The sequence below is a fragment of the Equus asinus genome, chromosome 17, assembly GCF_041296235.1.
Source record: "Equus asinus isolate D_3611 breed Donkey chromosome 17, EquAss-T2T_v2, whole genome shotgun sequence".
NCBI lineage: Eukaryota > Metazoa > Chordata > Mammalia > Perissodactyla > Equidae > Equus > Equus asinus.
Genome location: NC_091806.1, coordinates 19,496,240 through 19,516,623, shown reverse-complemented (window position 1 = coordinate 19,516,623; position 20,384 = coordinate 19,496,240). Strand labels below are relative to the sequence as shown.

Here is a 20,384-nt window from a genome sequence, read left to right as displayed (position 1 = left end):
TCTCAGCATTCTCTGCATAATCATGTAGTTATTTTTGACTACTTTATCCCTCTACTAGATTTATTCATTAATTATGATTCTTTATTTGATGATCACAGTATCTCCCCCAGTATAGATACTGAGTAAATTCTATGAAATAAACAAGAGTAAGTTTACTATGTTATTTATAATTTAGATTACATGCCTATAAAAGGCAGAAATTAAATATTTCTCTTGCGGTTTTTTTGGTTCATTCTCCAGAGCAGTACTCATATGTGTGACAATTACAAAGTATTGTCAAGTATAGTGGGATTTTTAAAAACAATTTGCAAATATCAGATAAGCAAAAATGTGGCTGGTAAAACATTTTCTCAAGAATATATTCAGTCTGAAGTCTCTTGATGGGTAGGCAAGTAGCCAAAATGTCTGAGGGAGACTATGATCTGAGCGCTGGAGATCTGAACTGAAACTAACAAATGATGGAACGATAGTCTGGTCAGCTTCTGGGGCATGACACATACAAAGAGTATTGATGGAAAGTCTAAAGTAAGTCCTAACATAAATGTGAGATTGAATAGAGGGAGAGAGAATCAACTAGAGAGTAAAGCCTTCTGACAATCATAATATACCTTGGATTCTAAAACTAGACCACGTTTCCATTCACCACAATGGAACTAACTTTACAAGGAGAGGTTTGTCCATACAGATCAGTGGTAAAGTCGGGCTCTGGCCAATATGGGCTTTCAATGGGGAAGAATGGAATGGTAGCTTAAGAAGGATGAGAACCAAGTGCTTCTACCTAAACACGGAGCCGGAAATATTCTCTGAAGTGCATGGGCTCATCACAATAGATAGACGTCAGATCCTTTGCAGCTAAGTGTGCCATTTCAGCTCTGGCCTTGGGATAGGGACACAGAATGACATAAAATGAAGTACTATGTGATTGATTATATAAGCTTATTTTTTGGCATTATGGGAGGTGGGACTTAGACCACCTGAGTGTTTTTAAGAATTTGACCTGAACATGGGAATGATGTGGCCAGCTTGGGTAGCTATAAAGAAATCTCTACTAAACCCTAGCCAAGAGTGAAAGCAGTCAGGAAAAATAATTCCTAAGATCACTGAGCAGACAGCAACAAACATGACCTGAGGCTAGGATGTGCAACTGGAATCTGACAGACTGGGTGAACAGGCTCTAAAGTGGATAAAGTTGGATCCTGGAAGTTCCCTGTCATGGCATGGTGCCCTGAGTGATACCATCTTTTCCTTCAGCACTGGAGGTTTTGTCTCTGATAGGGAGTGAGTTGACTAAGGTCACAGAGCTAGCAAGTAAACAATACTATACCTATTTAAACTCAGGATAGTCTCACTTCGAAGTCTAGTTCTTATCTTAAACTCTGTCCCATCTTTATCATTTTCTTAAAATGAATATAAAGTGAAAACCAAAGAAAACCTGGTTTCCTGACTATCTGTAAAGACTATTAAGTCAAACTCTTTAAAAGAAAAGGTAAAGGAAAAAAAAAGGAAATGTCTATTTTCCTTACACATTTTTGTGAAAGTTGGCCAGTAAAGCTAATTTTGCATAACGATAATAGGTTTAGTTTTTATAGATATGATTATATTTAATACAATTTTAATAAAGTACATTGAGTTGGGGAGAAGTTTGGGGAGTGAATGATAGGTCTTACTATGTGATATCTTCTATAAAAAAACAAATAAATTGACATTGTGAAAGAAAATCTTTATGAGACAATGAAATATTTTTTCTAACACTGTTCAATTCATAATGCAAGAAAAGTAACCTGTTGAAAATTGCATGTTTTTAATATGTTATTTCATTCCTGTAATGTTTTGACTGCATAGCACTCTGCCCATTTTATACATTAAACGGATATATAAAATTAAGGAAGAGGACCTAAATGAAAAACCTTATATAACCCATTACTCTCTTCACCCAGGAACCAAAAAATGTGTCTCCATGTGCCTTTTAGGACAGCAACCTAAAATACAATGAACACCCTTGAGAATCTGAAATTGTGTTATGTTTTTCACAGATTAATTACTAATTGATTACAGTCTGAACAACATATGCAATTAACTTAATTAGGCTTTTGAAATAGATTACAGGATTACCTAACATCTAACCACTCAGGATGACCATTAAAATTTTGTTTAGCATATGGTTCCAGTTTATTTCACAGATACATGGAGAGTCAATACAAATCATTACAAATGGAACTCTAATAAAATACTGCTTTTCATGGTTTTCCCCCAAGAACATATATTGATGTCAGTAATTCATTTACATCATAACTCTTCCGTTACAACTTAAACTGTATCAATAGGTCATTTCAGTTTTTTGTTTTTTTAACTAGCATCATGCTTTGAACACATCAGGCAGATAGAGTCCTGTTTTCAGTGGCTTTTGGAGAAGTTCCAAGTCCTTTACCCCTAACTTTCATTCATGTAGTTTCTGTGCCTTCGTCAATATCAACATATCTTTTTTCCAGGGTGAGGGAAAGAGGGGCAATCCGGAGGCTGAAGTGAAAACTGTAGGGTGCAATATAAATCTAGAACTGCTGATCGTGGGGATGTCCTTTGATATAACTGAGGCAGAATGTTGACGAATAGTCTGAGAATATTTTTACATCAAATAATCCCTGTCCCAGACTCTCATTTCAGCCTAGGCCAAAAGACAACAAGTGTAGATGAATTTCATCTAAAATGAATATACTTGAATAAATTAAATAAAGGAGTTCCTTTGGGGTAAATTCACAGATGTGCTTTTTTGCATTAGTTTTTCAGGATACACTCATTTGTTGATCCAATAAATATTTTTGAATGGCATTCTGGAGCTGAGCGCTATAAATAGCAATGCAAAATAAATGGTACACAAGACAGACAAGGGCTGTGTCTTTATGGAACATTTAATCTATGGAAGGAGATTTCTTAACTCCTAATTATTCATGTACTAATTATCGACTTCTAAGTATTATGATAGAAACTTTTTAGCTTGATACTAGTACATAGGAAATATATAAACAAAACTAAATTATCCCACTATTGTTTCCTTCTGGCTAAGCAAGTTTATTAAACTCTTTGTTTAAAAAAAGCTATTGGAGCCTTAAGGAGGATGAGTTAAATTGCCATGAGGTTTGTGGTTCTATGCCCATTCTGTCTCACTGGGGCATATCCATGAACGTAGAAGGGAAATATAAAAGGACCCTCTTTGCAAAACAGCAAAGTTAACTTACTAGTGCTCTTCCTTAGATCTGAGAGAAGATTAAGTTAAATAACCACTGCTCCCTACACTCAAATTTAGGCACAATGATAACTAAAAATAATATCAAGGGTGTACTGATGAGACTACAGGAATGTATGTTGAAGTGACTGAACTTTAGCTCTCATAATCTTTAAATAAATACTTTTGGATGAAGACATGGTTTCACCCAGAACATCAATTGCTTTTGTCAGGGCACCTTTCACATCTGGGTTTAACATAGGGATGACCACTGTGTAGAAAACAGAGGCCATTTTGTCCATGTCCATGGAGTAGCTTGAACTGGGTCAGAAATACATGAACAGGAATGTGCCATGAAATACAGCCACAGCAGTTAAGTGAGAGGCACATGTAGAGAAGGCTTTTTATCTCTCTTCAGCTGAGTTCATTCTAAGGATGGTAGTTATGATGTAGCTGTAGGACAGGAGGACAGGGACAATGCTGGACCCCCATAGCACAGCCAATGAAAGTGAACACCATTATCTCATTGATGGATGTGTCTGAAGTGGACAGGGCTAATAACAGTGAGATGTCACAGAAAAAGTGATTGATGATATTGGAATGGCAAAATGACAATTGAAATTTGCAACAGGTATGAACCGCTGAATCTATCAAGCCAACAATGTAGGCAATAGCCACTAGTTGGATACAGACTCTCTTGGACATGGCAGTTGTATAAAGAAGTGGATTGTAAATGGCTACATAATGGACATACGCCGTGAGAGCCAACACGAGACATTCCACATCTGCAAAGGCCCGAAAATAATAAATCTGAATGGCACATAAACTATATGGAATTGTCTTTTGCTCGGATAAGAAATCAGCCAGCATCTTGAGAGAGACAGTGGAGGAGTAGCAGATATCAAAGAAAGACGGATTGCTCAGGAAATAATGCATGGGTGTGTGGAGTTTAGAGTCCATCTTGATTAGCAGGATCATGCCTAGATTGGCAATCACAGTTATGCCATAGACCAGCAGAAAGAGCACAAGGAGCCCCTGCTGAACATCCTGTCTGTCAGAAAGTCCTAAGAATATGAAGTCAGTAAACATAGTGCAGTTCTCAACAGCCATCACTCAGGTCTGGAAATCCCTGTTTGTAGGAGAAAATGGAATTGGAGGGTAACATCATCTAACTAGCTTAACAGTTAAACTGCTGCTGTTTTCTGTTTTTCAGTAACTAGAAAAAGATAAACAATGCTAAGTCTGCTTTAGGTAAACTGACTCTCCTGGAAATATATCCAATTTAATATAAATCAATAAAATGATAATGATAATAATGTTCCCTCCATCTATATATCATTGCAGAGAGTTTGTAGGAGCATTTCATCAAAATTTAATCATGTTATTTCCATACCAATATAAGTAGCATTTATTATCATTTGTGCTACTTATATCTAATATCTTATATCTAATATTAAGATTTGATGTCCTCAGAGTCTAGGCAATACTTCTTGCTATTAGTCGGTCCAGATATCCCCCATCTTCTGACAAGTTTGTTTGTTTTTTCAGTGTGGCAAGAATGTTGTTATTTTCTGTAATAGACAAACACGTTTAAGTGAGAGGTGCAGGTAATGAACATATTCCTTTGCTATTCTCTCATAATCCGATATTGTAGCGTAGGCAGAGCTATGGCACGTTCCTGGATACTGATATGTCTCCACTTCTCTATGAACCACTCAGGTCCTATCCAGTCTCAATAAACAAGGGATAGAGATAGTCTGTGATCAAGGACTCAGTGGATCTATTCACCAAAAAGTCCTCATGTGTGCATAGCCCCATGATATCAGAGAGAGTCATGTCAGAACTGTGCCCTCATCCCAATACCAAGAAATTAAAATTTTGTTTTATTGTTTTATTTAATCCTGTTTCTCTTGAGTATCTCTGAAATCTGCCTTCCTTTGGTTTAAAAGAGATAGTGGTCCTTGGGAGGCCAATTGAATTCTATGTTCCACTGGTGTTTTTTACCCAAACTGATTGTCTTATATATAATGTCACATATGACCCCCTCTGTTCTGTAAGGATAGAAGTAGAGTGGAGTTGAGGGTAGATGAAGAACAGAAAAAGAAAATATGAATAATGATCTAGTGATCAATGTGCAGGTCTCCAAACATTTGGCCTAAACTCACTTAAATACCTGTGCCCAGAGAAACAGCATTAAAAACAAAAAACCGCTTTCCTTTAAAACTAAAAATATTTTTAAAAACACATAAAAAGTGCAAGATTTAAAATAATAAAAAATATCCAACTAGCTGCAGGAACCATCCTTGTATTTCATTATCTTCCCTCGTCTCTATGTATGTATGTTTAAAATAAATAGATCAATGCAAGTAATTAAAACAAATGTAGAATATTGCATGCTCTCTTTTCCTTTTATAACATGTTTACAGTAAAAACCAATGATAAAAGAACTAAAGAAGTATAAAATATAAATCAGAGAAACAACAAAAAATATTAGTACCTGGTCCAGAACTACTCTTTTGTTGAATGCCATTCTGTCTATGGGAGGGTTCAGCATTGGCTCCTGCCTGACCTGGGTTATATAACATCTTTATCTGGTCCCGGATGTTGAACACTTTGTCTGTCAGGAATAAGTGACAGATATAATAATATGGCTTATCATCTGATCTATCATACAGTTAGGGTATCATGAAACACATACAGAATATTTAAAAATTTTTTTCTTCTGTCCTTCTCTACCTTAAAGCCCAATATTGTGCTTATTTGCCAATAGTAAACTTACTCCAGTCAATGCTGCAATTTATTGCTAGTTCACCAACTCCTTTCTAAGCATTTTCTTTTAATTCTGTAAGTTACAAAACAAATACACACCCCTCATGTTCATACACTTACAGACACATGCACAAACACCTTCCTTTAAACGCAAAATAAAGATTTTTGTAAATAAAACTTAGGCGGTAAATAATTTTTTTAAAAAATAAAGACTTTTGTAAAAACAACAAATATCTAACCATATTCACACTTCCTGGGGATAACTCAATTTTTTCCCATATTATTTGATTTTTAATTTTTAAATAAAAATGATTCCAGCAGAAACATATATTCTCTACTAATGGCCATTTGATGTATATGCAATTCTTCATATCATAAAAATTCTGATATATGTATAATTCTACCTAAATAATTTATCATAGCCAGGTGTTTCTTTAAAATGAATTCCAACAAACAGCCTTTCAGAGTAAAGAGATTTGACTTTAAATAAAGGCACTTTTGACCTTTTTACCATTCTCAGTTGTTTTATATTATTTAACTATCACTACATATTATCATATGTTTTATAAATTGTCACATGTGTTCTGAGTTGTCTCTAACAATCTCATACTACGAAACCAAAGTTGGAATGCAGTGGCAATAAGTAAACTTCTACAGTCCCATAAAGTTTCCTTGAACCCATAGCAATTACGCACAATAGGTTTCTGAATAAAGTGCAATGAAACAATTTGTGTTAAAAGACAACTCTGTTAAATACTCTCATGCAGTGTTCAAGTGTGTTGATGTTAAAGTGACATTTGAAAATTAACAACATTAATGACTCATTTGAAAATTAACAACATTAATGATTCATGAGCTCCTAGATTTCTCAAGAGCACTCAATTGCCACTTCTAAACCAAGCATCTCAAGTGATTGATAGTAAGAGTTGTCACATTGGGAGTTAACCTATTTTAGTTTTTTCAGCTGGACATTTGAAAATAATGTTGGTATGAGAAAGTGAAGAGGGCAGCCACATTGCACAGTTCCAGAAACCACATAGAAAATACAGAAATTGGTGCCCTTTTATGTCATGCAACCTGACAGCTTTGGGGATAATCTCTGTATTGTGCATTTTTTGAGTAATATTTTATCCCGCTTGTGAATCGTTGCTCTACTGTTACCAGCATAGGTTGGATGTGTTCTTTAAGTGCCCACAGTTGATATTCCAGGAAAATGTATAATAATCATGTACATTAAGCCGTACAACTTGAGTCTCAATGCAGTTAATTTATTACTACAAAATCCATAAATACAAAATTTGTATAAAAAACAACAAAAGAAAGATGTGCAAGGCATGTAAGACAGTGTGTATTTAAACATTTCAGTTGCTTCCTTTTTCTTCCCAAACCTCTGGTGGAGTAAATAGAAACAGATTTTGCAGTTATTTTTGTCTCCAAATAGTGAGTTTGCCTAATTTGTTGTTATGGAGTTTCCTCACACTCTCTATAAAGCTGGATTACTCTTCAGGCAAAATCCAATGAAATTCATGTATTTTTAACTTTTGGAAAAGTGATTTTAGGGATAATTGTTAATGTCTTTTCATAATGTGTTGCTGCTATTTGTGTGATTATGCCAATACTAATATACTAAAATAACAAATGTAATCCTGTGGGAGATATTGTTGATGCAAATCTCAAAACACCTAAGTAATTGCCAGTAAATTTCCATCAGGGAAAATAAGAAAATGATATATTTGTCGTACATAAGAGCTTTACTGCCATTCTCTGCTTCTCTGGTGCACACTTGGAGAAGGAGGCAGAGTCATCTTTGATCACCTTCTTCTGATCCCTTTCTACACTCATTTTCCCTCAGCTCTTCCCTCTCTCCAGGGATGCCAAATTTCCTCAAGCTACAGTCTGTGTAGGCAGGATCCAGACTTTATTTTTGTAAACATGGCTTCCCCTCCAGACCATGTGGTCTAACTCCCACTCCCCATGAAATCTGGAGCATGAGTAGCAATATACTGATGAAAATTGGATAATCTAAATTACTTCCCAAAGGGCTTCTTTGTTAATAGAGAATAGCCGGTGTCACTGGTGCCTCTAAACATAACAGCACATAGGCAACTATCTACGTATAAACTCTTTCATTTGGAAAACAGTTGTACAGCCCTGAGTTATGGGCTATTATGAATAACTTCATGGCATGATAATGGTACCAAAGAAAACCAGGTTCACAAAAATCTGCTTATTCCTGGAAACAATATTAAAAGTGTATAAGACATCTTTGCTTTGGGGAAAAAAAGGCAGCAAGGTTTAATAACAAAAGAGATAAATATTCTATGAAACATTCTATGAAAATTTCACCATGTATTTCACAAAAATATACTGAACTTTAATGTGAGGCATTACTAGAGATAAAAATTTATAATAATAAAGATCTGAAGTTTATTATATACTAATAGTGTATACATTTTGCTTTTGGAAAAACTTTTTGATATATAATGCACATATAGAGAAAACTTAAGTAAGTATGCAGCTAGATAAATTTTCAAAAAAAAAAATATACTCCTGTAATCAGGACCCAGACCAAGAAACAGAACATTAGCAGAATCATCAAAGCCTTCTGCATGATCCTTCTTGTCAGTAATCTCTTACCCTCAAGAAACAATTACTTTCTTGACTTTTATCATGATATGTTAGTTTCTACTTTTTTAAGCACACATAAGTGGATGCCTACAGTATGCACTGTTTCATTCCACAACATATTTGTGCAATCCATCCAGGTTGGATGGATGCAATTGCAGCACATTCAATCTTACTGCTGTTTAGAATTGTTTTGTACAGATATATTGTTATTTATTTATATACTTTCATGCTGATAGGCAGTTGTTTTTCCTTTTTCTATTACCAATAATATTATGTAAGCATTCTTGTGCATGTCTTTTGTTAGAAATAGACACTCATTTATCTTGCATATAAAATCAGGAGCTGAAATTATTTGTGAGTGTCAGTGTATGCAAAATTTAGATTTAGTAAATTTTTTCATACAGTTTTCCATGAAGTATGCCAATCCACACTTCCATTATGAAATTTTCATTGGTGAGTCTTCTGGATTTTAAATATCCTTGCCAATACTAATGTTGTCTTTCATTTTAATTTTAGCCATTTTATAGCGTATTATATTTCCTGATGACTAATAAAGCTGGAAATCCACTTTTATGAGCTGTCTCTTAATGTCAAAAAACAGAATAAAAAGGCAGTTAAATGGGTTCAGCTTGATGGTTTTGAGGGTCCTGCAACTCATGCTATCAATCTTTCATCATTGACAACTCCATTTTGGATCAAATGGCATAGAGATGCAATGTCTTCCATTGATATGAATATATTCTCGCCCATATGCTATTTTTTAATCACTCCAAATAGAAATGACTCTATACATTGATACATTTATACTAATATAGGTAATGTGATAGCCATATTTTTAATAAAGAATATTCATTTTAACCCTCTCTTTGACAAGGTGGAAACTGAGGCCCAAAGAGGAAAAGAGATTTGTTGAAGGTCACAGTTATAGTGAGTTGAGAGTAGTGATTCAGGTCCCCTCTATTGCCATCACCTGTCGACAGCATGTTTCTACAGAAGATTTCAAGCTAGGTTAAATTTACTGCCACATAAGAAAGAGCCACACACATTCATATAGTGGGAATTATTACTGAATTATTTTAAAAGTTTTGCCAAGCAGTTTTCATCAGTATGGAGCTGGTTGTTTGTATCATTATACATAGACACTAATTGTCATCACTGGTTGTGTTTATGTTTAGGGATACCAAGGCCTGAGCAGAAATAAGGAACTATGGTAAAAAATTGATCTGTGACACTGACCCATTACACAAATTACTGAAGGAAACAAGGCACTGGGAGCCAGAGATGGGAAATGGAACCTACAAATGGTGGGATGATAGTTTGGTCAGAGGCTGGGGCCTGACCCGTGAGGAATATATGGCTGTAAAGTCTGGAGAAAGTGTCATATCTGAAGATGAGGTTGAGTCATGAGACAGAGGATAAACTAGCAAGGAAGACCTTCCAACAGCAAAACTATATGCTGGGTTATAAATTGAAATAACAGCTCCATTTACTGCAGTGAAAACTATCTTTAAAAGTAAGAGTTTTTGTCCATACAGATCAGTGGTGAGGTAGGGCTCTGCCCAATGTAGGCTTTCAATAGGGAAGAATGGAATGGCAGCCTGAGGGTAATAAGACCAAATGTTTCTTCCCAAATACTGAGCAAGTAATGTTCTCCAACGTGCACGGGTTCATCACAACACATAGACATTGGTTCCTCTGCAGCTAAGTGTGCCATTTCAGCCATGGCCTTGGGATAGGGCCACACAGAATAAAATAAAATGAAATACTCTGGGATTCATTGTCTAAATTCATTGTTTGTCAATGTGTGTTCTGGGACTTGGATCAGTAGAGCAGTTTCGGGCATCTGGCTTGGACATAAGAATGGTATGGCCGGCATGGGTGGCTGTGAAGAAACCTCTAGCCACCTCTAACCAAGAGTGAAGACAGTTTCAGGAAAAATAAGTCCTGAGGTGGCTAGACAGAGAGCTCCTAACATGACCTGAGGCTAGGATCTGCAACTGGAATCTGACAGACTGGGTGAGCAGACTCTAAAGTCAATAAAGATTGATCCTGGAGACTCCTTTTCATGACATGATGCCATGAACAATACTGTCATTTTTCAGCACCAGGGGTTTTGCCCCTGATGGGGAATAGGGTTTGTACGATCTTAAAGCTTTCCTTATCAACTTCATATATATATATATTTTTTTTTCATAATGCATATTTAAAATGTATATATATCCTTATGTTGCATATATTAAATCCATGTTAAAGAAATGAGGAAACGGGTGTAGTAAGATTAAGTAATCTAAGGTCACCTAGCTAACAAGTAAATGGTAGTGCACATTTCCCCTGCTATCCAAAAGTTCACTTTAGGCCAATTTGCTTTTATGAAAGACCTACGTTAGTACCTGCTTTCACAAACTGGAAGGAAATTTAAGAGGCTTTTTCCTTTAATGAAAAAAGGCATAAGGCCAAAATCGCATTCAGCACTTGTTTTGCCAGCAGCCCTTATGGAGGCAACAGACACCCTGAGCAGCAAGAGTGGTGCCGCTAAGCTCCTTCTCCAGGGACTGCACTCAGCATGTCAGCATCAAGTGCCATAGCTTTGAATCGTGTCTGTGAGCATCTGGGCTTTATCTCTACTTATCTTGGGTTATTTTTGGAGTGGTGGAATGCTCAAAAATTTTTCCAATATATACTAATGATAATTTCTTCTTCTATTTATGCCACTTCACCTTACAAAAATTTCATAGGGGCATTCTACTTCAGATCACAGGGAGAAGGATACAGATTGGAACTCAAGTCTATCTGACTTCAAAGTCCAGTTCTTATTTTAAAATGTCTCCCTTCTTGATCATTTTCTTAAACAAAAACAAAATAGAAGCAAAAACAAAAATATCCTGCTGTTCTGACCTTCTTAAAGGCTATTAAATCCGTGTTTTTAAAGGAAAAGGTATAGAAAGAACAGTAAGAGATATCTTTTATCCTTAAACATACATATGAAAGATGGCCAGTGAATCCAATTTTACATAACATGAATAGGTTTAATTTTATAGGTATGAATATATTTAGCATACTTTAATAAAGTTGATTAAGTGTGGAAGGGGTTTGAACAATGATGTAGAGGTCCTAATGTATGAAATATCTTATGAACAACAAATCAATTATTTGAGATTATAGAATAAGTTATCTAAGAGTAATAAATATTTTCATCTGTCTTAAAATTCTGTTCAATTATTAATTGAAGATATTTAACTTGCTGAAAACTGCATTTTTGTTTTTACTGGGTTGAAAGAATTTTCAGTTTCTTTTACACAAATAATAAAGAGTAGTTAAATAGAACAATAATCATTTGTAAAATAGACTAGTATAGATAAAAATATCCTCAAATGTTGGTATATTAATGTGATATTAAGGTAAAATAAATAGTATGCAAAAACTAAACAGTGTACTTTCTGTATTTGAGTCTTTAATACTGCAGTGAGAGTGAGTTTATATTGGAGAAAACATAGGCAATCAGTGGAGATTGTTCTCAAGGTTATGTAGAGACTTTGAACCCCACAAAGATACATTCTCATACGTAGATAAGTTGAAAGACTTCAAGTGATATGCCCCTTTTTATTGACTATGTCTCAGTGTGTCTTTTTACATTGATAAGCTTCACCTGTGACTCACATAAGGAAGTGATGAAAGGTTAATTGTGTAGATTGGAGCTGGGCTTCATTGATTTCTCTGACACCACTGATTTCTTGTTTTCCCCAACTTCCCCTTCTCTCCATAGCCCCTCCGGAAAGGTCTCTATCAGCTGTTAAATATTAACCCACAAAAACCCTGAAAGCTGGGAGAGTGTGTGTTTACTCATGCTAATTAAAATATGATATTGATCATTCATCTGCAATCCAACTAATTAAATAGATATGATTTCTGTCCATGGTTTTGGAGAGATATCATGCAATAATATTTCCTCTGAAATGAGACAATTCCACTTTGAAATTAAAACATCTAATTGTGGTGAAAGTCTTCGGTAGTGTTGAGAAGCTGGAGCCAGAAATCACTTCACATTGGCTTATTATGAGCTGTGACAACTCCAAATGGGCAGAAACAAAGATGAGAGTAGAAGCACACACACCCTGCCCTAGGTAGTTTTTAATGTGTTTCATTCTTATGATATTTGATGTGCATAACACAGCACATTTTATACACGAGAGCAATATATAAAATTACATAAGAGGATCTAAATGAAAAACCTATATGACACATTACTCTCTCCTTCCAGAACCAAAAAGAGTGTCTCCATGTTCTTTTCTTGACAACAACCTAAAATAAAATGAATAACTTGACAACCTGAAATAATGTTATGTGTTTCATATTTGGATTACTTGTTAATTGATTACAGTGAGAAAAATATAAGAAATTAAGTTATTAGAACAAATATTAATATAATCTAACATCCAGATACTCAGCAAAGACCACTATTAAAGTTGTTTTAGAATAGGATTACAGTTAATTTCACAGATACACAGAGAGCCAACATAAATAATTGCATAATGGAATACTAATATAAGTACTACTTTGATCTTTTGTTTTCATTAAACACATATATTAGTAATAACTGTTCCTCTCAACTTAAATTGTATCAATTGACCATTACAGTTTTTTAAAAAAATTTTAACCAGTACAATGCTATGAACATTCCAAGGGAGATACAGTCCTCTTCTCCAGTGCCGTTTGAGAAAGAAGGTCCAGATACCTACCCCTAACTTCCATTCAGGAAGTTTCTGTACAGTTGTCAATTGCACCATGTCTGTTCTCTAGAGTGAGGGCAAGAAGGAAATCCACAGCCTGAATGTGAAGACTGTGAGATGTAATATAAATCTAGAATGGCTGATCCTGGGCATCTCTGCTGCTATAAGTAGGGCGGAATGATGAAGAATATAGAATCCAAGAAGTTCCCTACATTAAATGATCCCTGTTCCTGATACTTATTCAGTCTAACCAAAGGACAGAAAGCACAGATGGATATCATCAATCATGAACATACTGGAATAAAACAAAATAAAAAGAGGCTTTCTTCTTTTGGTAAATTTACAAAGACCTTTTTGCATCAGTTTTTAAAGGATGCTCATTCATTTAGTCAATATTTTGAATGGCATCCTGGAGTCAAGCATTGTAACTAACGAAGTAAAAATATGGGTGAACAAGACAGACAAGTGCCTTGCAATGATGGAACTTTGAGTTAGGGCAGGAGTTCTTCATTTACTCATATGTATTAATTTACTACTTGTATACTTCTTAGTGTTATGATGGAACATTCATAGGGTGATATTAGTACTTAGGAAGGATACAAACAAACCTAAGTTAATCCGCTAATCCTCCCTTCTGTCTGAGAAAGTTTGTTAAACTCATTGTTAAAAAAAATAATACTTGGGAGGGCCCGCCCAGTGGCACAGCAGTTAGGTTTGCACATTCTGTTTCAGCGGCCCGGGGTTTGCCGGTTTGGATCTTGTGTGCAGACCTATGCACGGCTTGTCAAGCCATGCTGTGGCAGGCATCTCACATATAAAATAAGGGAAGATGGGCACGGATGTTAGCTTGGGGCTAATCTTCCTAAAAAAAAAATAATAATAATTGGAGCTTTAAGAGGGTAAGTTGATTTGCCGTGGATGGAGGGGTTGCTCTACCAATGATATCTCACAGGGGAACAACCATAAACAGAGATGGGAAATATAAAAATATCCTCTTTGCAAGTTAACTTATTACTAGTCTTTCTTAGCTTGCAGAGAAGATTAAGATCAGAAATGACTGCTCCCTAAACTCAATTTAAGCACAAAGATAATTAATGTAAAATATCTAAAAGATACGTTGGTGACACTATAGGAATCTATGCCAAAGTAACTGAATTTTAGCTCTCAGAATCTTTGAAGAAATATTTTTTGGTGAAAACACAGTGTCACCCAGAAGATAATTTAGTGCTAATTGCTTTTTTCAGGGCACTTTTTACATCATTATTCCTTAAGCTGTAGATCAGTGGGTTGAACATAGGGATGACAACTGTGTAGAAAACAGAGGCCATTTTGTCTGTGTCCATGGAGTAACTCGAGCTGGGTCGCAAATACGTGAACAGGAGTGTAAGATGAAATATAGCCACAGTGGTTAAGTGGGAGGTGCAAGTAGAGAAAGCTTTGCGTCTTCCCTCAGCTGAGTTCATTCTAAGGATGGTAGTTATGATGTAGCTGTAGGACAGCAGGACAGTGATGATGCTGCATCCCAGAACACAGCTACCAAAAGTGAACAACACAATCTCATTGATGGTTGTGTCTGAGGTGGACAGGGCTAGTAAGGGTGGGATGTCACAGAAAAAGTGATTGATGATATTGGAATTGCAGAATGACAATTGAAATGTGCAACAGGTATGGATTACTGAATCGACCAAACCTTCAATGTACACAATGGCCACTAGCTGGGTACAGACTCTCCTGGACATGGCACTTGTATAAAGAAGTGGATTGCAAATGGCTACATAACGGTCATATGCCATGACAGCCAACATGAAACATTCTGCATTGGCAAAGGCCCCAAAAAAATACAACTGAATGGCACACAAATTATATGGAATTGTCTTTTGCTCAGATAAGAAATCAGCCAGCATCTTGGGAGTGATAGTAGAGGAGTAGCCAACATCACAGAATGACAGATTGCTCAGGAAATAATACATAGGCGTGTGGAGTCTGGAGTCCGTCTTGATCAGCAGGATCATGCCTAGATTGGCAACCACAGTTATGCCATAGACCAGCAGAAAGAGCACAAAGAGCCCCTGCTGCACATCCTGTCTGTCAGAAAGACCTAGGAATATGAAGTCAGTAAACATAGTGCAGTTCTCAACAGCCATCACTCAGGTCTGGAAATTCCTGGTTAAGAAGGAAATGTAAGTGGATGGTAATATCACCTCAGTTTCCTAAGAGTTAAACTGCCGGTCCTTTCCATTTTTTAGGAATTAGAAAAAGAGATAGACAATGCTAAGTCTGTTTCTGATCTCCTGGAAATATACAATTGCATATAAATTGATAAAATTATAATGATAATAACACCACTTATATTTGTATAGCACTGTAAAGAGTTTGTAGACACTTTCATCCAAATTAAACATTATTTCTACACCAACCTATCTAGTATTTATGATAAATTTTACTAGTTCTATTGTATAGATCAAGAACTTGAAGTCCTCAGAGTGGTGGCAGTAGTTCAATTAATTGGTCTAGAACACCCACAACTTATGGCATGATAGTTTTTGTTTTAATTGATCTAGAAATGCTTTTATATCCTGTAATAGAGAAGTACAGTTAAGTGACAGAGGCAGGTAAAGAAATATGTCACTGTTTTTCCCTCATCGTCCAAAATCGTGGAGCAGCAGAGATATGGCAGTTCCTGGATAAAACACACCCACACTTCCCCATTAATCCCTCTGGTCCTATTCAGCCTCAATTAACAAGAGACAGAGATAATCTGTGATCCAGGGCCCACTGGAGTAAAGAGCGCGGTGGTTGCTGGAGAAGAGGGTGGAAAGGTCTCTGTGAGTGTTACACTACAGTGTGCAGACTAGAATACGCCAGGGCTAACCACACTCCCTCTGACAGCTGCTGTCACTGAGGGGAGATTATGAAGAATGTTTGAGACCTAACTGTAGGGATGCTGGTAGCACAGATGACAGAGAGGCAAGAAGGGAGTTTGGTTACTGTGTGAGTCCTGCTGCCCTAACCAACTAGAATCCACATGATTTATTCACCAGAGGATCAGATGTGTAAGACACATGATAAAAGTCCTTCTGTGTCCACAGTCCCATGATATCAGAGTGAGTCTGCACTGTGCCCAGTCCCAACTCGAAAAATTATAACAATGTTTTATTGTTTCTTTGAACTCTATTTCTCTTGAATGTCTCTGAAATATGTCTCCTTTAGTTTAAATGAGTTGATTGTCCTTGGGGGGGGGTAATTGAATTTTATGTCCCACTGTTATATTTTGCACAAACCAGTTACGTTATATATAATGTCATCTGTGACCTCATCTTTTCTGTGAGAATCTAAGAAAAGTGAATTTGAAGGGAGATAAAGGACAGAAAAAGAACATCTGAATATTGATCTAGTGATCAATGTACAGGTCTCCAAAAACTTGGTCTAAATTCATTAAAATATCGGTCCTTGTAGACACATTTTTAAGCAAATATTTTCCTTAAAAATAAAAGTATTTTTAAAGTAATAAAAGTACCAGTAAGAAATTTAAAACAATAAAAACTTTCCAATCATCTCCACAATCCATGATTGCAAATTATTGTAAACCTTGCCTATGTATACATCATTTAAAAATAAATAAAGAGGTCAATAGAAGTAATTTAAATAAAAGTTTGTATCATATCTCATATCTTCCTTTGGTTTTATAAAATGATTTCAGTCAAAAAAGGATAAAAGGAATAAAGAAATCTAAAATATAAGTCAGAGAAACCACAAAAAATATTAGTACCTGACCCAGAACTACTGACTTCTTTGTTACATGCAGTTCTATCCACAGGAGGGTTCAGTGTTCTCTCCCGACTGACCTGGATTATATATCTTTGTGTCAGGTCCCTGGGTGTTGAACATTTGTTCTCTGAGGAATAAGTGACAGATGTAATAGTGTGTTATATCATCTGATGTTTCATACAGGCAGGGTGAATGAGAAAAATGCAGAATCTAAAAAAAATTTTCCTGTTATTACTATCTACCTTTCTGTCCAATATTGTACCAATTTACCCATGGAAAATGAATCCAGTCAAAAAGCATCCTTATTTCCAATGCACCAATTCCCATATAGGCATTTGGTTTGCTTTCCATTATTTATAAAATAAATACACTCATTCACTTATACAGATTAATATACAGAAACACTATCCCATTAAACACATTTACAAATAATGATTTTTGTAAAGACGGGAAAAACTAGTGAAAATCACATTGCGTAGGGATGGTTGTTTAATTTTTAAGCAAAAAAGATGTCAGAGTACACATACTTTATATATAAATAAGCGGTAATATCTCTTTCTATTAAGGTATATTAATTGATTCAATCTATACTCTGGCACTGGCCACTTGGTTTATATATAATTCTTTGTATCATTTAGGCTGTAATAGAAGTAATTTGTTTTTTTTTTAAGATTGGCACCTGAGCTAACATCTGTTGCCAATCTTCTTTATTTTTTGCTAGAAGTAAAATTTTACATACATGATTTCCCATAGCCAGGATTTTCTTTAAAATAAGTTCTATTAAATGGCCTTTAAGAGCAAAGAGATTTAACTTAAAATAAAGTCAATTTAGCCTATTTATCATAGTCAGATTTTATATTACCTAATTATCACCTCATATTATCATATCTTACCACATACGTCCTGACTGTTGTCTAATAACCTTGTAATATTATACAGAAACTGAAAATCAGTGGTGATAAGTAAACTTGTATAGTCCCATAGACACTGTTTCACGGAATCCATAGAAATTTCTCACAATAGATTCCTGAATATAGTGCAATGGAACAAATTTGTCTGAAAGGATAATTCTGTCAAATACCCTTATGGAATGTTATGGTGAGTTCATATTAAAGTGGCATTCAAAAATTCCCATAGACCCCTGTATTTCTGAGACATCATTCAAGTCCCACTTCTAAACCATGGCAGGACCTCAACAGCAAATAGGAAAAATTGCTACAATGGGCAGTAATCTCTTTTATTTATATCAGCTGGCCACTTGAACCTTATTAAGTTGGTGTGAAGTGAAAGTGTTGCACCATTGGAGGAATCAAATAGAAAATAAAGAAATTGGTGTTCCTTGACATTGCGCAACCTGGCAGCTTAAGGGGATAGTCTCTGCACTATCTATTTATTGAGTAATGTTTTATCATGTGTGTAAATCACTGCTGGATAGGCATAGGTTGTTGTGTGTTCTTTAAATGCCTACAGTTGATTAATGTTCAAAAAATGTACAATAATCATGTACATTAGCTGTACTTCTTGAGTCTTAAGCCAATTAATTTAATTGCCACAAATATATAAGTGAAAAATTTGTGTAAACAGACAAGAATTACAGCAAGATATGCAAGGCATGTGCCACATTATACATTCTAACAGCTCAGGTAGTTTGGTATTTCTTCTGAAACATCACCTGGATTAAATAGAACCATAGGTTTTCAGTTATTTTTGTTTACTTGTTTGTTTTGTTTGTTACGGAGTTTGTCCCTGCTTTTAAGAAAGCTGGAATACTCTTCAGGAAAATTTCATTTAAATCAGTATCTTTATAACTTTTGGTAAACTGATTTTAATCACAATTTTTAATGCCTTTTCATAGTGTATTGCTATTCTCTGGGTGATGATCCAAACACAAAATATGCAATGGACTCCTGTGGGAGATATTGTTGATGTGAATCTCAAATCACATAAGGAATTGTCGATAATTTTCCACCAGGTAAACTCTGGAAAATTCTGTATTTGTGGTACCCAAGAGCATTACAACCATTCTCTGCTTCTCTGGTGAATATTTGGAGGAGGAAGAGTCTTCCTTGGTTGTCTTCTTCTGGTTCATTTCCATACTCATTTTCCCTCAGAACCTCCCTGTCTCTTGGGATGCCAAATTCCTCAGGCTACACTCTGTTTAGACAGGATCCAAACTTAATCTTCATAAATATGGCTTCCCCTCTAGACCATGTAGTCTAATTTCCACTCCCCATTAAAGTCAGTGCACAGGTAACAATATGTAGTATTAAGGGCAGAGGGGTTGTCACATTGGGAGATAATCTGTTTTATTATTATTATCTGTACAGTGGAACATAATTAATATTGGTATGAAGAGAAAACCATATGGAGAGCGGTTATATTGCACAATTTCAGGAAGTAAATAGAAAATAAAGAAATTGGTGTCCTTTGATATTGTTCAATGTGAAAGTTTACGGGGACAATCTCTGTGTTATTCAATTAGTGAGTAAAATTTTATCATGTCTGTGAGTCATTGCTGGCTGCTGTGTGTTCTGTAAATGCCTAAAGTTGAGTAATGATCCAAAAAATGTACAATAATCACATACATTTGCTGTACATCTTGAGTCTTAATGCAGCTAATTTGATTGCCACAAACCCATAGATGAAAAATTTTCATAAACAACCAAAAAAGTAAGATATACAGATCATGTACCAGTTTATGCCTTACAGCACTTCAGATAGTTTCAAATTTCTTCTGAAAAATCACCTTGATTAACAGAAACATAGATTTTACAGTTAGTTCTTTTTACTTATTTGTTTTTGCTTTTACGGAGTTTGTTCTTGCTTTCTACAAAGCTAGAATACTCTCCAGACAAATTCATTTAACTTAGTATCTTTTCAATTTTTGGCAAAGTGATTTGAGGGACAATTTTTAATCCCTTTTCATAATGCATTGCTGTTCTTTGTCTAATGATCCCAATACTAAAGTACCAAATGGACTCCTGTGGGAGATATTGTTGTGGTAAATCTCAAGTCACCTAAGTAATTGCTAGTAATTTTCCATCAAGTCAACATAAGAAAATGATATATTTATGATACCTAAGAGATTTACTACCATTCTTTACTTCTCTAGTTCACATTTGGAGGAGGCAGAGTCACCTTTGGTCACCTTCTTCTGATTCCTTTTCATACTCACTTTCTGTCAGGTCTTTCTTGTCTCCAAAGGTGCATATTTCCTCAGGATACAGTCTGTTTAGGCAGGACCCAGAGTTTATCTTCATAAACATGGCTTC

At 35.5% G+C, this 20,384-nt stretch overlaps 1 protein-coding gene and 1 pseudogene across 1 annotated transcript; both read right to left on the bottom strand.

Moving 5' to 3' along the window:
- Nucleotides 1–3,345: 3,345 nt before the first annotated feature.
- On the bottom strand, nucleotides 3,346–4,330 carry LOC139040531 (olfactory receptor 8U9-like; annotated as a pseudogene).
- A 10,219-nt stretch (nucleotides 4,331–14,549) lies between these two features.
- LOC139040530 (olfactory receptor 5AR1-like) lies at nucleotides 14,550–15,488 on the bottom strand. Its single transcript, XM_070487295.1, has one exon. It carries the CDS (start codon nucleotides 15,486–15,488, stop codon nucleotides 14,550–14,552), a length of 939 nt encoding a protein of 312 aa, XP_070343396.1.
- Between the last annotated feature and the right edge of the window lie 4,896 nt (nucleotides 15,489–20,384).

Excerpts from the sequence above, each read along its gene's own strand:
- LOC139040530 (XM_070487295.1), bottom strand. The coding sequence starts at position 15,488 with ATGGCTGTTGAGAACTGCACTATGTTTACTGACTTCATATTCCTAGGT.